The sequence below is a fragment of the Brachyistius frenatus genome, unplaced genomic scaffold (assembly GCF_029030835.1).
Source record: "Brachyistius frenatus isolate BFR_SWC_R1_liver_20210118 unplaced genomic scaffold, ASM2903083v1 Contig_75, whole genome shotgun sequence".
Taxonomy (NCBI): Eukaryota; Metazoa; Chordata; class Actinopteri; family Embiotocidae; genus Brachyistius; species Brachyistius frenatus.
In genome coordinates, this window is record NW_027210674.1 from 602,898 (window position 1) to 620,166 (window position 17,269).

Genomic DNA, 17,269 nt, shown 5'->3' on the forward strand with positions numbered 1-17,269 from the left:
TCCATGTCAGCTGGTGGGAAGATAGAAGACCGGCGTGTCTATTTCACGTTTTGCCGTAGTGTACATGCGTGTCTATTTCACGTTTTCCCCCATAGTGGTCATGCGTGTCTATTTCACGTTTTGTCGTAGAGGACCGACGTGTCTATTTCACGCCTTTGCAACAGAAGACGTGGTGATTCTCAGAGATGAGCAGTCGAGCAGAGAGGGAGATCAGACATGAGAGAGGGAACACAGACAGACTGACAGACAAAACTAAAATACACCGAGCACCCGTCAGTCAGTGAAAAGGCTGAAAATGATAGAAATACTACAAACAGAAAGCTTCGGAGAGATCGAGACAGACGGAGCGTCAGTTTTTGTTAACTATTTATTTACATTTTTTTGATTAATTTTGTATACATATCAACAAATTAATTTCATTATAAATTTTATAATTAAGTCTCGAGTCTGCCGAAGGTAAATGCTGACATCAGCATGTATGCTCACAGTGCTTATTGTGATGTTTAGCAGGTATAATGTGTGCCATGTTCTCCATCTTCAGCCTGCTAACAGGTTAATCATCCAGTAAAGTGCAAGTACATGGTCCAATCATGTCGCATTAAATAGAAGTAAAGGGATCACCAAGTTCATTAGACTTCATCAATCCCCTTCATCAGGGAGGCTGCAGCTCAGACGGTAGAGAGGGTTGAACACTAATCAGAAGGTTGGTGGTTCAATCCCCAGCTCCTCCTGTCCACATGCCTAAGTGTCCCTGAGCAAGACACTGAACCCTAAGTTGCTCCTGATGGTGAACCCTAAGTGTGTGAATGTTCTCCTGATGGCAGCACCTTACATGGTGATCTGTCTCATTAGTGGGTGAATGGAAAAACATGTGAAAGTACTTTGAGACCAAAAGGTGATAAAGCGCTGTACTTACCATTTACCATTGTGTGTACAACATGAAGGTCAGGATAAAACAGAGTGAATTTTAGTTTACTCTTTTGAGTGCAGCTTAAAATGGGATTAATTGTTCATAAACTCACAAGTCAGCTTTTCATCAGAAATTGCTCTCAAAAATGACCAGAGAGGGTTTCATCAACATTTGTGGCACACTGGAAGAGCAGCTTCATTAAAACTGTACTGGATTGTGATTTTGTGTTATTTCTGTTACACTCGTACAACACTGGACCAAACATGAATGTGTGGCAGAGACAACCAGAGGACAGGGGACAGTTTAGAGGGACGGTGGGGGAGGAGGGGCAGAGAGAGAGACGAAAGAGGAGCAGAGGGATCAGGATGGAGGGGGGGGACGGTGATGGCATACCTCCAGCCTTATTTAGGGTGCGTTTGTCTGGAGGGCTCAGCTGCTCCGCTGGGAATGTCCAGGAATAGAAGGAGGTGGAAGAGAAGAAAGAACGACAAAGAAAAAAATACTCAAAAGAAGGAAAACTATTTCATCTTAATCTTTCTTCTACAAACTAACGTCATCTGCCTGTTCAAGCGTTTTTATTTAACACAGTTCGACTGCTGGGAAATCAGAAGAGGAGCAGCTGGTGCTGTCAGTCAAACACCAAACAGGCACTTAATGAAGGAGGTGACACAAGCTGGACAGCGTGGAAGCTGAACCGGCCCTCTGGGACCGGGAGGCGGGGGGGGGGTTAAAAAAGGAAAGAGGAGACAGAGGGGATCAAAACAAGCAAAACATTCAGAGGGAGATAAAAAAAAAAAAAAGAAAAAAAGAGGAGCGTTGTTCAAAGGGGCAGAAAGAAAGAGGAGAGGGAAGAAGAAAACAGGGAGGATTCTGGGTAACGGTGTGTTATTAAAAGAGGTGGATCAAATATTTTCAAGGAAGACTTTATGTTTAAAGTGTTGAACCACGCAGCTTTCATTTCCCCATCGACTCAATCAAGTTTGATTTCAATCTTGAGTGCTTTTTCGGTGAAACTGAACGAGATGGTGGAACAGCATTCCTTCTCGAGAGATTGTTTAGACAAAAGATTTTTAAAAACTAACTAAATAAATAAAACTCAAAGGAGAAGAAGCGCTCGGCCGGAAACCTTTTGTTTTTATTCAAGTGAGAGTTAAACTGCTGGACTTTTATTCCAATTCTATCAAGAACTTAGTTCTATTTGACTTTCTACCTATGAGGTAAATAGGTTTTGTTCAGAACCAGTTTGTGGCAATATTTGGAGATTTTGTGAAAAGTTTCTTTTGTTTAGAAATCAGCTGAGTTTCTATTGCTGCCCATTTGAACCACCTGGTGCCTGTAGGTGTAATGAGCAGGGGGGTGTGGTCTGACCAGCTGTAGCCAACCATCGTCAACCCTGTTGTATAACCAGGAAGTGTTTGAAGGGTCAGTTTCAGCGGCCAAGATTTGTCGTATGAAAACTCGGAGGATAAAGACAAAGGAGTCTTTCGTTGGAGTCTCCGGGGGACGCTGAGTATAACTACTACTATCTGAGTATGTGTGTACTTTCCGTCCCTGTGCGTATATCTACTCGTAGATACTACAGGCCTCACACTCGTTCACACCAACACCGTAACCTTTCCTCTCTTCTCTATCCCACCCGTTCCACTCATACCCAACACCTCGTCACAGGAGGACTCTGGAACTGTGATCAGCTGATCGCGCTGAGTAGACCTCTACGGCTGCTGCCCGGAGCGAGGCCTGAAATCCCCGATGAACTTCGGAGAAGACGTCGGGGTTGCAGAGCTGGAGCTAAGATGAAGGTGAAGAGGAGGAGATATAAACCATCGGTACCAGAGATTTTAATGGGGAACGTGAGGTCGTTGGTTAACAAGAAGGACGAGCTCGGTGCTGGTAAAGACCCAGAGAGAGTACCGGGAGTGCAGCATCATGTGTTTCACCGAGACATGGCTGCACTCACATCTCCCGGACCGCAGCGCGGCCGTACCCGGCTTCAGGACTGTTCGGGCGGACGGAGACGTTGTTCGGAGCGGCAAGAAGAAAGGTGGAGGGATTGTAGTCTGTGAACGAGAGGTGGTGCAATCCCGACCACGTGTGTGTGAAGGAACGTTTCTGTAGCCCGGACATTGAACTTCTAGCCGTGGGGATGCGCCCTTATTATTTACTGAGGGAGTTCACGTCCTCCATTGTTATCGTTGTTTACATTCCTCCATCAGCTGACGCAGAGGCAGCAGTGGACACCATCCACTCCACTGTGTCCAAACTTCAGACTAAGCATCCCGGTGCATTTTTGTTAGTTACTGGAGACTTTAACCAGTCTGGATAAAATACTGCCAACTGTTCACCAGTATGTGAACTGCCCCACAAGGAACAATAAAACTCTGGACTTACTGTATGCTAATGCCATGGATGCATACAGTGCTACTGCCCTTCCCCCCCTTGGTAGATCAGACCACAACCTGGTCCTGCTGACTCCCAGGTATGTCCCCCTGGTGCAGAGGCAGCCTGTGTCCACCAGGACTGTGAGGAGGTGGACACAGGAGGCTAAAGATGCCCTGCAGGACTGCTTTGGGTCCACGGACTGGAATGCGCTGTGTGGACCACATGGGGAGGACATCAACAGCAGGACGGACTGTATCACAGAATACATCAAATTCTGTGAACACACCACCGTACCATCCCGGACTTTACACTGCTTCCTCAACAACAAGCCGTGGATCACCAGTGACCTGAAAGTTCTTCTTAATAAGAAGAAAGCAGCCTTCAGGTCTGGGGACAGGGACGAGCTCAGGAGAGTGCAGCGCCACCTGAAGGAGAAGATGAGGGAGTGCAAGGACTCCTACAAGAGGAAGCTAGAGGCCAAACTCCAGCAGAACAACGTGAGGGAGGTGTGGACCGGTATGAAGGAGATTACTGGGTTCAAGAGGAGAGAGAGACAACCAGGGGGAACCTGGAGAGGAACAACCAGGGGGAACCTGGTTCAATGAGCTGAACTGTTTCTTCAACAGGTTTAGTTCACCACCCTCATCTGTCTCCTCCACACCTCACACCTCCAAAACACCTCTGCTGCCTTCCCCCCTCCCCCCTCTGGTGAGCTGCATGGACACAGAGTCCTCAATTCCAAAGGGCTCTTCCTCCATCGACGCCATGACCCCCCCCTTCCCTCCCCCCCTTTGTGACGACTGGCCAGGTTAGGAGACAGCTGGAGAGAATCCACCAGCGCAAGGCTGCAGGACCTGACGGCATCAGCCCCGTGGTCCTGAAGACCTGAAGGCATCGGCCCTGGGGTCCTGAAGACCTGACGGCATCAGCCCCGTGGTCCTGAAGACCTGAAGGCATCGGCCCTGGGGTCCTGAAGACCTGACGGCATCAGCCCCGGGGTCCTGAAGACCTGCGCCGTCCAGCTGGCTGAGGTCCTACAACACCTCTTCAACCTGAGCCTGAAGCAGGAGGAGGTCCCGGTGCTGTGGAAGACGTCCTGCCTGGTTCCTGTACCGAAGAAGACGACTCCATCCGGCCTCAACGACTACCGACCGGTTGCCCTCACATCTCATGTGATGAAGGTGCTGGAGAGGCTGGTCTTGGCCCACCTCAGACCGCTGGTGAAATCTTCTCTGGACCCTCTGCAATTTGCGTACCAGCCTCGTGTGGGAGTGGACGACGCCATCATCTACCTGCTGCAACGAGCTCAGTCTCACCTGGATGGAACCGGTGACTCTGTGAGAATCACTTTCTTTGATTTCTCCAGTGCATTCAACACCATCCAACCACTGCTGCTGAGTGAGAAGCTACGGGTGGGGAGGTGGGGGTGGACGCGCCCACCGTCTCCTGGATCAATGACTACCTGACAGGCAGACCACAGTTTGTCCGTCTGGGCAGTGTGCTGTCTGATACGGTGGTCAGTGGTACTGGAGCTCCTCAGGGAACTGTTCTGTCTCCCTTCCTGTTCACCTTATACACCACTGACTTCCAGAACAACTCAGAGTCAAGACATCTGCAGAAGTTCTCTGATGACTCTGCAGTGGTGGGATGTATAAGGGATGGACGGGAGGAGGAGTCAGTGGTCCGGTGTATAAGGGATGGACGGGAGGATGAGTACAGGGCAGTAGTGGAGGACTTTGTGGAGTGGGCGGGAAGAAATCACCTCCTTCTGAACGTGGCCAAGACCAGAGAGATGGTGGTCGACTTCAGGAGGAAGACGACGGCTCCACAACCGCTGAGAGTTCTGGGAGAGGAGGTGGACATGGTTGAGGAGTACAAGTACCTGGTGTCTCCATGACAACAGACTGAACTGGAAGACCAACATCAACGCTGTCTACAAGAAGGTGATGAGTCGACTCTTTTTCTTGAGGAAACTTCGATCCTTCAATGTGTGCAGCATGATGTTGGAGATGTTCTACCATCTGTTGTGGCCAGTGAACTGTACTTCTAGTAGTCTGCTGGGGGGGAAGGAGGGAAGAAGGGGGGCAGCATTGGAGCCGGTGACACCAACAGACTTAACAAACTGGTTAAGAGGGCCGGCTCCATTATTGGCTGCAAACTGGACAGTCTGGAAAAGGTGGTGGAGAGGAGGACGCTGAACAAACTATTATCCATATTGGATAATCCTGACCACCCTCTCCACCTGCTGCAGGGACAGAGGAGGACGTTCTCCAAAAGACTCCTCCAGCTCTGCTGTCACAAGGACAGATACAGGAGATCATTCCAGATACAGGAGATCATTCCTGATACAGGAGATCATTCCCGATACAGGAGATCATTCCAGATACAGGAGATCATTCCTGTCCACTGCAATAAGACTGTACAATAACTCACCTCTGGCAAAATCCATCACACAACAATAACACTGTTGTTTGTTTAAATAATATATGTATGTATATATAACTAAACAATAGTGCAAAGTGTTTTATATTCCACTATACCATATATCTATATAGATATCTATAATATAAAACACTTTGCACTATTGTTTAGTTAGTTTTAATTTAATTATTTTATTGTGTATATACTGTGCATTTTTATATTTAATATATTTTACTGTTATTTTATTTATTTCCTGTATCTATAAATGCTGCTGTAGCGAAAAAAAAAATCTCCCCTTGGGGATCAATAAAGTAACTACCTACCCAGCTACCCTACAAAGAGGTCAGCTATGCAGAGATTCACAACAACTCCCGACTCTTCTTGCTAACTTCTGGCGTCGGCTCGTTTCAAATCAGGTTTGTGTCAAATATCTTCAGCCGAGTTACCCGCGAGCTTTGCTCTTAACAGACTATGCTACTACCAGTTGTTTCCTAAACCTCGTTTACATGTCTTCACTCAGCTGAGTGCTTTCAGGGAGAATATAGTGAGGCTGAATGCATATTTCAATGTGGACCGTGTCTGCACAAATCACCCAGCTTCAGTTTATTTAATAAAACAAATAGTAACAGGCAAACAATTCACACACGCACACTATTTGCTGATCAAAATAAAGTACATATTTAATTTCTTATATGACTAGCTTGACATTTTTTTCAGTCGCTCATTGTTGAGCGACAGTGAATATAGCCTCGCTATAATTATTATTGTTAATAATTATAGCGAGGCTATATTAAAAAAAAGAAGTTTTGTAAATAGTTCTCTTACTCTCCTGATCAAAAGCATTCCTCTGAAGCACAATTCTGGGGCATTTCTGCTCATAGTTTTTGAATAAATAGTATATTTAAAAATTTCTGATCAACTTTGGTTAGTTCACACCCACTTCCGGTCTAAGCAAGGCCACCTTCGGATTAAACACCGCCCACTCCGAGCAGATAAACGGATAAAGATTATTTAGTTGGTCTAACAGATAATGTTGGACTCACTCGTCCATAAGTTCCAGGCAGAAGTACAGTCCAAGGAAGGTCCAAGGGTAAAGACGGTACACAAAAACTCCGAAAATACTGGAGAAGAAACTTACAAATACTGCGGAAGGACTCTGGGAAGACGAGCCGGAAGTCACCGACCTCACGTGACGAAGAAGGAGATCGGGAGCACATCGTCTGGACACGCATGACGTCAGGAGATAATTACACGCAGCTGGAAACAATCATGGTGGGGAAGACACGAGGGCCGGAAGTTAAGACAACAGAGGTGAGACAAGAAGGTGAGTTATCAAAATAAAAGAGGAAGTGAATATGAAAGCCTTTTAAGGACAGGGAGATAAAACTAAACAACGAGAACAGACTAAAATGGAAGAGAAGAAACTGATATGACAAAAAAAAAAATTGTGTTGGGATGTGATGTGTTCTCATGAAGGTTCTTTAAGGCTGATAAAACAATATTTAATTAGCAATGATTATAGATCATCACCTTTATTTTGATATATGACCAAGCGGCAGCCAACAGTGATGTCATCAACCATCAGTGATGTCATCGTTGGTTTGTGAACGTTATGAATCCTCCAGTTCAGATTTCTGTCCGTCACCATCTTTGCTAGTTCAGAGCGGTTTGGAGCAGGAAGTGACCATATTTGGACAAGCTGGGGGAGCTTAAGACACTTCTGCATCGGCCTCATTTTTCAGACCTGGAAGCTACGAACACTTTTATATACAATCTGTGCATATGGACACAGGAAACACAATCCAAAGGTACACACAGAGATGGACTTTTACTTATTAGTGTAGTTATAAATGTCTGTAGGATTATGATTGAGGTTTTCTGACCTCTGGAACAGAACCGTTTCGATCCAGTTTCACTCTGGCTCTCTGTTACACTGATTACAGATTTCCTGCTTGATGCTGAGATGTTTCTGTTTGTTTACATGTTGACGGAGTGAAGAACAGATAGCTGAAATGGACAAAGACGAGATCGCACGCGTCTTTGCACACCTCTTATGTTACAGGTATCATAGACACAAGGGCAAGTCAACAGCAGCGAGGACAGCCGGACGGGCGGATAGATGGATGGACAGACGCTGCTGAAGGGCCAGAGAATGGGAGGTGTTAATCTGCGTGTGCGTGTGCGTGTGCGTGTGCGACGGGGTCATGCGCAGTATGTGAAATCAAGTGTCCATCCCAGTTGATCTGCTGCCAAAATAATCTCCTGCCACCTCATGCCTGGGCAGTGTTTTCTTTTTTTTGTCTGATAAATGTCAGGGAGCTTGTCTGTTCTCTAAATATGGGAGATTGGAGGTAACACAAGGGGATGTCCATCAGGAGATTCTACCACAGCACGAACTAAAGTTGGATTTGATTGGCCGGCTCTGATCCTAGGACGGGGTCTCCGGCCCAATCCTGATCAAAGGGTAGCTGGATGAGAGGGTACTTATGGAGGGGAGCGAAGCCACTGAACCCGACCTGTGTGCAGGGAAGACCGTCTTCCTCAGTCATCTGTCGTTTGTTCTGTTGTCTGTTGTTCAGCAAAGCCGGCCGCCATGGTAAGAAACTGAAAACTGAGCAGGAATTGAAAGAAGACGAAGGAAAAGGACGTTTTAGTCGTAATGAGTTTTTGATTTCCAACTGATGAGGATGAAAGCCAGCTGGCAGAAGATGGAGATAATTATCTGAAGGGAAGCAAGTCCTCATCTGCAACTGGATTTATAGACAAGTGGTGTTTTATCTCTTCTGGATTCCTGAAATTCTCTGGGAGTTTAATTTGGGGGAATTTAATGTTCTTCTGACAGACAAAGCAGCTTCTTTGCTGCTGGAAACGTCTGCGGACACTTCTGTCACTCATCTCTGCTGTTTGCTTACAGGCTCACACGCTGCTTTTGTGTTCCTTAGTAACTAAAGTCACTGTGATAGATGTTTAGATGAGAGGGAGTGATACTAAAGATAGAAAGCACACAGCTGAGGAAAGTGAGAAGACTTTTCTGAATGTCCCAACTTACGACATTCACCTTGGGAAAAATTCCTCTCAAATCCTCTCCCAAAATCTCACTTTAAAAATAGCTTTAAAGTTGACGGGTTTGCGTGACCTTCCATAAGTTATGATATGTGTCAAGCAAACTGGGAGAGAGCAGAAATAACTTACTGTCAGGAGTCTATAAAACAACTAAACCGGGAATCAATTTTAATCCATTTAAGTATCGGTTTGTTTATTTTCTTCTTTGTTCTTCTCAAAAACATTCCTGCTACGAATCTCAATCAGTGCTTGGGAGAACAACGGATGATGTTTCTTGACTTTTTGAAATGAGAATTGTCAACAAAAAATGGAAAAAATAGCCAGTGCTGCCAAAAGTTGTAGAAACGCCGGTCCACAACAGCAAAAACATGAGATAGCCACGCTTCGGGCTGTCTAAGCGTGAAAGTTACACGATTTGTAAGCGTGAAACTTACACGCACGTAAATGTCATGTGACGCGGGGTGATGTGATGTTTTGACGGTATTAGGAGGGGTGTCTCGGTGTCACTAGTCACAGGCTGCCATGCGGGACGACAACGTTTTAATTCAGGAGGTGACAACGTTTTTCTTGAGTCGTTTTTCTGTTTCTAAACCCCAACCACGTGTTTTTGCTAAAAGTTTCATTTTCCTGTAAATCACATGGCTCTGAACATGCCGTAGTTTCCATTTCCGCCTACTACATGAAAACGTGTAATTTTCATGCTTTGGCTTTGGGCCTTCAAAGCGTGGCTATTTCATGTTTTTGCTGTAGTGGACCAGCGTGTCTATTTCACGCTTTGCCGTGATACTGCGTTGGCATAAGTGCAAACTGAGGCAGCAGCTTTAAGCGTAAGTGCTGGACTGTATTAAAACCAGTTACTATATAAAACCAAACTATATAAAAATCAAATTATTGCATTCCTCGTCAGGAATATTGACTCGACGCTACTTAATTCGTGGGAAGTGTTTTACTTTACTGCGTGGCGTTGCCCTTTAAGAACCAACACTCACAAGCTCAGCCAGCCAGCGGAGGATTAAACAGGACTTCTTTCTGGCTATATCTAGGCTGTCACTTCATCACTGATACTTCTGTCTTTGGCTTTCAGCTGCTCTTTCTATTTCTCTGAGGAGAAGGAGGGCTCACATACCATTATATGTTTTAGAATAAAAAGCTTCAACACATATGGCCTTAACCCTGATGCATTACATCAAAGAATAATGAAGACTTTATAACTTGATCTTCATGTGGTGAATAGAAAGTGGCTGCCTGTGAAACGGAGGCCTTGAATGATGGTTCTCTAGTAATCTGTAGAATATGAATTGTAGGAAATGGGAACTATCATGCAGTACAAATGTGCTTTTCCTGGAAACCATGCTGAGACTGGCTGAGGAGACCGCTTGGGGCAGCTACAGAATAAAATCACATTTTTTACAGGTTAAATGTAATAATTACATTATTTCTTTCAACCTAGCGAGGTCCTAACTCCGTGCATGCAGGTTTGCTTCAATGGTATTGCCTGACTGATAATCAAACTTAATCATTAATGCGGTTATTTCCACCTGTGCTTTTCTGACTTTATGAAAAAGCTTATTATCCTCTCGCTGTAATTTCTCTTTAAAAGCTGTTCTGATAATTATCGATTATGTCTGACTGTTCTTCCTGTCATTTTTCCTCCACTGCTCCTCCCACTTTTTTCCTTTTATTCTCCTTTCTTAAGCCCACTGACGCCCAAAGCGACGCCCGGTCCTTCCTGACTGAGGAGATGATTGCAGGTCTGTTTTTCTCTTGAAATTAAACTTAATGAGGCTTTTTACACTGATTTTCAAAAGAACTTCATTCTTTTTGTATTAAATGTAGTCGAATAACAAGCATGAAGTCAGTTGAGCAATCGAGTGATTTTTGTTCCCTTTGTCCTTTGATGTTCTTAGTAAATTAGCTCATCCCCCCCCCCCCCCAAAAAACACAAAAAACATAAGCCCTGATTCTGCTTTGCTAGTTCTAACCTGTCTGCATGTGAATTATGTCTCTTCTCTTTTCCAGAGTTCAAAGCTGCCTTCGACATGTTCGACACAGACGGAGGCGGTGACATCAGCACCAAGGAGCTCGGTACCGTGATGAGGATGTTGGGCCAGAACCCGTCGAGGGAGGAGCTGGATGCCATCATTGAGGAGGTCGATGAGGACGGTGAGATCGTTTTACGTCTTCCAAACTTCATGCCGCCATAGATCACATTTCTGTCAAATGCATGAAGCCTCAAGTCAACTTCAAGACTTCAAAACGCTCCCACCGAAGCTGCAGATGACAACACGCAGCTGTTTTCACAGGCTTTAGTTGGATTCCTGGTGATGAGTGGGCGGACCTTTGTGTGAAACCGGCGGAGTGTCCCTTTAAGAGTTTTCGAAGGCCTTTTGGAGAAAAACGATCACAGGATAAATAGAAAAGACAGGAAAGTGTGAAGAAATGTTATGTTGCACATAATCTCAAACTACTTCCCAGAATGCAGTAGTTAAAAATATTGACAATGTACTTGTAGTTCAAATTAAAGTTTTATGGGAGTTTTATGAGTTTATGAGTTTGTGACCTTTTATCATCTGTTCTGTGATCATTCGAGTCAAAGACGGAGGTCATGTGACCAACTTTTATTTATTTTTTTATCAACTTTATTTCGAACATAAAACAACTATGACAATCTTGTTTCTGTACATGTCAGTCGAGCATCATCTGCCTTCAGGTCACACCTCCAATATACAATACAATATTTATTTTTTTTCACAAACGCACGTCAATATGGAGAAACATATAGACAAGGGAGGCCGGAGAAAACCCAGGGTTTGTAAGGAAAAACAAAACAGAAAAATAAACAGAAAAAAGGGTAGAAAATTAAATCATATTGAGACAAAGTGCAGATAGCTGGTCATGTGACAAAATAGAAAGAGTGTCAATGTGTGAAGGGTAGAGGTCAGGGGTCATCGGATGGAACAAACATAGAATTTACACCAAACCAAAGTCAACATGAATTTATTTTAAGTGACATAAGTAAGTTACCTGTGCAGCCTAATAAAATCTCTTTCACTTGCACAACGTATAAAGTAAACTACGTGACATGTGTAATACTAATGAGGTCAAAATGATCATTATCATCATGATCTTTATCTAAACCTGACCAGGTGGTTTTTGGTGCCTAATCTGTGAATCTGAGTCCCCAGCAGGCTGCGACTCGACGGCAGTGTTGACAACATGTGAACTCCATCCTCACTTCCTCACCGGATCTCTTCTCAGGCAGCGGCACCATCGACTTCGAGGAGTTCTTGGTCATGATGGTGCAGCAGCTAAAGGAGGACCAGGCCGGCAAGAGCGAAGAGGAGCTTTCAGAGTGCTTCCGTATTTTTGACAAGTATGATACTCCATGAGGAACATAAAGCCACATACGAACACCACATTCTGTATTATATATGTGATATTCTTCATAAAGTGAGGAAAACAGAATACAGTTGATATAATATACAAAGCTTCAAACTGAATATTTTGGGCACGAGGCACATTAACGTGGTGTAGTGGTTCATTCTCACCATTTAACTCGGTATCACGGCAAAGCGTGAAATAGACACGCCGGTCCACTACAGCAAAACGTGAGATAGCCACGCTTGGTGCTGTCTAGGTGTTAAAGTTCGGTTCGAACTTCGAACTTTGGTTTAATTGTTTTTTTCTTAACCCCAACCACATGTTGTAGCTATAAGTTTCATTTTCCTGTAAGTCGCATGTCATTTTCGTCCACGACAGGAAAACGTGTGACGTGTAGTCTTTTTCACCCTTTCCTTTAATACTGGGTTGAAACATTCCTCGGTATTTTACAATTACAAATTTGGGTGAAAGAACCTGCAAAAGCAACGGAAACAGGAACACTCACCCATCACCCTGTAAAATGATCTGGAAACAGATGCATGTTTAAATGTCCGTCAATCACTGAGCGACATTGTCATTAATGTGGTGTCTTAATGTTTCAGATCACTTTGTGTGTCTCTTTTAGCTTGTTAGTTGGTTTATGAGGGAAACATCTGGCTCTGCAGCTGGTCACGTTTGCCTACAGTCTGTTCACCAGCTGGTCACGGCCTGTTTCCGTCTGCCAGGCAGTGAGTGAACAGTAGTTATTGGAGCTTTTTCACTGCTGTGAACAAACAGTAAAACTGTGGACAGACAGCTCAACAATCAGCTGAAACCGTCGCGCTCCATGAAGCAGATGAGTCTCTGGGGCTTCATTCAATGCTGATAAAAACAAAGTTGATAACACAATATTTAAATAACACTCTGCCGACTGTCTGGATTGATGATTTCAGCATATTTCTGGTCCTAGTTTCATAGTTTAATTTGTTCCTAGATGTTTTCAATTTATCATCATTAACTTTGATTACCTTTTTATTTTGAATAATATTGTATATCCTGCTTTGCACAGATGAGCACTTTCGATTCTGACTGTATTAATGTTAGGAAATTGGGGGGGGGGTTTGGTTTTTTTTCTACTGTATGAATGTTTTATCTCACTTTTTGTATCTTTTTAATTTTGTGCAAGCAAACAAACCAACAAGCACAAATTCGTGTTAACAATGGATCAAATTACTAAAAGTAATGTAAAACAGGTTGTCGTAAGGAAACCAAAGATAATTTTGGCCACCTCTACTATTCTCCTCAGCACTTTAGCATCTCTCAGCTTATTGTTTTGGTTTTCTAGCCCACTCTCATCGCTTCGTTCCAGGCTGTGGTGTAAAACCGATAAATCCATTCTATGTTTCTTCGTATCTGCTGGATGTGTAAATAAGCAACTCGGTATCACAGCACGGCGTGAAATAGTCACACCCTGCCACGACCGCAAAACGTGAGATAGTCAAGCTTTGGGCTACCGAGTTGAAAGGAGACTTTCTGAACTGATTGTTTCATGTTGATGGAGGAGTTCACTACCAATAAAAAAAATGGCAGATATAAATTTATCACTAATACACTGCTTCAACGTGTATGTTGGCAGATAACAACAATACTGCTTAGTACATATCTTGGTGACAACAGCCTGGCGTTACGTTTTCAGGTCGTCTGACCCGTTCTCGTGAGCACAATATCTCAAGAACACCTTGAGGGAATTTTTTCAAATTTGTTACAAACATTTATTTGATTCCAAAGATGAAATGATTTGATTTTGGGGGTCAAAGGCCAAACGTCAAGATTACTTTTGCTTTTACTTCAAGTCGAAGAATTCTGGTGAACGTGATTGCTCAGGAAAGCTTTGAGGGAATTTATAAAAATTTCACTTTAAAATTTCAAACATTCACTTTGACTCACGAATGAACTGATTAGATGTCAGGGGTCAAAGGTCACAGGCACCATGACCTTGTGTCTATCCAACCAATCCTTCCTGTTCTTGTGAAGATAATCTCTCAGGAACAGTTTGAGGGGATTTCTTCAAATTTGGCAAAAACGGTTTTTCTTGGACTGAAGGATGAACTGATTTTGGTGGTAAAAGGTCAAAGGTCACTATGACCTCACAAAACACATTCTTGGCCAAAACTCAATAATTCATTTGCTAATTATTATAGAATTTCACACAAATGTCTGATTGCATTAACGGGTGAAAAGAGGATATTTTACATCACTTCACTGTGACGTCACTTTTTTAGCCAGAACTCAGGAACAGAAGAGGAGACTTGAACTATATTTCACATTTGGCCTGACACTTCATCTTGTCTTTTGTCCACAGGAACGGAGACGGTTTCGTTGACCGGGAGGAATTTGGAGAAATCCTCCATCTTACTGGAGAACCAGTTGTAGAGGAAGATATCGATGAGATGTTTGGGGAAGCGGACTCTAACAAAGATGGAAAGCTTGATTTTGATGGTAAGATTGAAGAAGAAAGCCTTTCTTCACACCTGTGGACTACAGAGCATCTTTCATAATGTTTGTTATATTAGTAGAGGATGAAGAAAAGAAACCGAACTCCCACTAGCAACATTTTTACTGTTTTAGTTTCATATGAGGGCGTAAGCAGCTGCAGGTTGAGCAGAAGAATAAAGCAGGTTTATGTTTATGAGTAAAAATGAAATCCATTGGATTTGATTTGTTATGAGGAGTTAGTTGAGAAGTTCAGTACAGCTCTGTTGTTAGCTACAGTTGTATGACAGACCTGGCAATCACTGCAGACCAGGCCTGTCAATCAAACTACCCACAAACATATAACTAGGAAAGTCTTGCAGAATTTTTTTGTGTGACTGGTTGCTATGGTGATCTTGAGGGAACAGAGATGGGAGGGGCTCTCTCATGCCCACACCCTGACAGGAGAAGTGGAGGGGGGAAATCAGGACGCTGACGAGGAGGAGAGCCTTCGAAAAGTCCTCACCAGACAAAAACTACCAATCCTATCGCAAAAATGATTTCACCGGGAGTGGCAGAAACTTGTCAGTGATAGCTGTGTTAAATGTTCCTACTTCATATTCTATAGACTCAGTCGCAGGTTAGAGAAACCCACCGTTTCTGATTTAGACCCGAACTTTCAGAGCTCGGTTATAATGGGAGTCTATTGGACAGTGCGGATAGCACTCGGCGCTCAAAGGGGATTTTGGCCAAAACTGAATCCCATCTCAATGAAAGATAACACAAGTCCCAACAGTTTGATGGATCAATTAAATATGTAGAGTGAAAAAGTGCAGGCAAAATACAGGTTCAACACAACTGTTTTCACAATATCTCAGGGGGCAAAAGTTAGAGTGGGCGACATCACACATGACATCATCAACTCCAGATTCCACTCGCTTCATGACGTCCGTAGAAGAGTGATATTTTTCTCTTATGCCTGCAGTAACATATATCTTTATATCTCTCATCTTCAGACGAGATTGTAAATAAGAATATTTCCCAAAATACCAAAGATCACCTTGAGATAAATCCCAACAAATAAAATATAGTTCAAAACTATTCTATATGTATCAAATGAGACATTTAAACAAATAGATGGAAACTGTTTGTAGGCATGAATGGCAGAAATATTAGCTGTTAATTAAAAAATTGGACAGTAGAAAATATCTCCAGGATTTGACTGACTGATTCAGTAATCCCTCCGGTGGATTGGCCGCCGGCTGCTGATCTGTCCTCCGCTCTGTCTCCCTGCAGAGTTCCTGAAGATGATGGAGAACGTCCAGTAAGGAGAGCGGCAATACATTCCTCGGTGATCCTTCCCTCAGAGAGAAAACGAAGCCCGTGTGTGACGGAAATCTGAAATTAAACTCTCCACAAATATGAATCTGATGATGTCGTTCCTGAGACGTCGAAGCGTCCCCCCCCCCCCCACTCCCCCTCCTCACATGAAACCCAGCGGCTTGTTGAGTATATCTATAAATACCCGCTCAAACCTTTTAAGACGAAGGCGCTGTCCCCCCCTGGCCACCCAGCTGTCCCCCCTCTTCCCCACCGGCAGCTGCTGTTTCTACAGAAATCCTACACCACCTATAACTTCAACCCCCCCCCCCCCCAGCCCCTCCTGTCTCCTCCACCCTGATCTTTCTAAATAAACCTGACTTCCTTTTCCTCCCTCGTTTCTTCATCTCTGATCATTATTCTGCCGCCTGACGTTGTCTTGTTATCAGATTGTTGTCTCTTTCGTTCTCCTTTCTGGGACTTTCAGATCGCCGCTGTTAGCCTGTCTGATGCATGATAACAGTTCAAAGTGATCTGACACATGACATACGAGCGTGCACCTTCTACTTCCTCTCTTTACACAAACAATACGACTGCACATTTCAGTCCCAAATTCAAAAAGTCCTACAGGTTGTTCTTTGGAAACCTACATAGAACTTATTATGCTCCCTGTCTCACTCAGCACAAGAGACCTGTCACCTCTGAGGAGATCTTCAGGTTCAAACTGATCTCTTCCATTTCGTTCTCCACTTAAATCTGTCATAAATGTTATTGATCTTCACCGAGCAGTCTCCCAGAAACAGAAATCAGAAACAGAAAAGAGGTGAAGCCCAGCAGCCGGCCAGCGTCAGAGAGCGGATGAGTTCATTCTCCGTTTGCAAAGTGCAGGTCTCCCTCTGGGTATATAGCCTGCAAGCCCTCCACCACCTGTCAGAGGCTACAGATCCCATCCTCCCCTCTCACCTTGGGCCCCTCCCTCCAGGAACCGCACACCATATAAGGAGCATCAGGTCGTGTTTATCGGGCGACGTGGCACCGGGATAGAAGGCTTGCTCGCCTCACGTCCCCCTCTGCCTGCTATTCGAGGCACAGTGGCAGGGGGGAAAAGGGGGGGGGGGCGTTAGGGATGGTGAGATGGGGTCCGGCCCCGCTGCATTTTTTTCTCCCGGTTTTGGGTTTCAGATCCCAGATTAAAACTCCATCGTCACAAAACCGATGACCAACTTAGAAATCTTGTGCTCCCCCGCGGTTCACTGTGTTTACAAGGCCTCCATAGAATTCAACTGTTATCTGAGCTGCAATATCTGGAGTTTTGTTTAGTTTTTAAATTTTATTAATTAGTGT

At 44.2% G+C, this 17,269-nt stretch overlaps 1 protein-coding gene and 1 long non-coding RNA gene across 2 annotated transcripts; one reads left to right on the forward strand and one right to left on the reverse strand.

Annotated features, from left to right (window-relative positions):
* The first annotated feature begins 8,208 nt into the window (after positions 1-8,208).
* On the forward strand, positions 8,209-16,318 carry tnnc2.1 (troponin C2, fast skeletal type, tandem duplicate 1). The gene is made up of 6 exons (XM_069708342.1): positions 8,209-8,306; positions 10,470-10,524; positions 10,793-10,936; positions 12,032-12,146; positions 14,496-14,632; positions 15,902-16,318. Exons 1-6 carry the CDS (start codon positions 8,304-8,306, stop codon positions 15,931-15,933), a joined length of 486 nt encoding a protein of 161 aa, XP_069564443.1. The 5' UTR covers positions 8,209-8,303; the 3' UTR covers positions 15,934-16,318.
* On the reverse strand, positions 15,901-16,787 carry LOC138626603 (uncharacterized). Its single transcript, XR_011311305.1, has 2 exons — positions 16,618-16,787; positions 15,901-16,571 (listed from the first exon to the last, which is right to left on the reverse strand). It is a non-coding gene; the product is annotated as an uncharacterized lncRNA (long non-coding RNA).
* Positions 16,788-17,269: the final 482 nt, after the last annotated feature.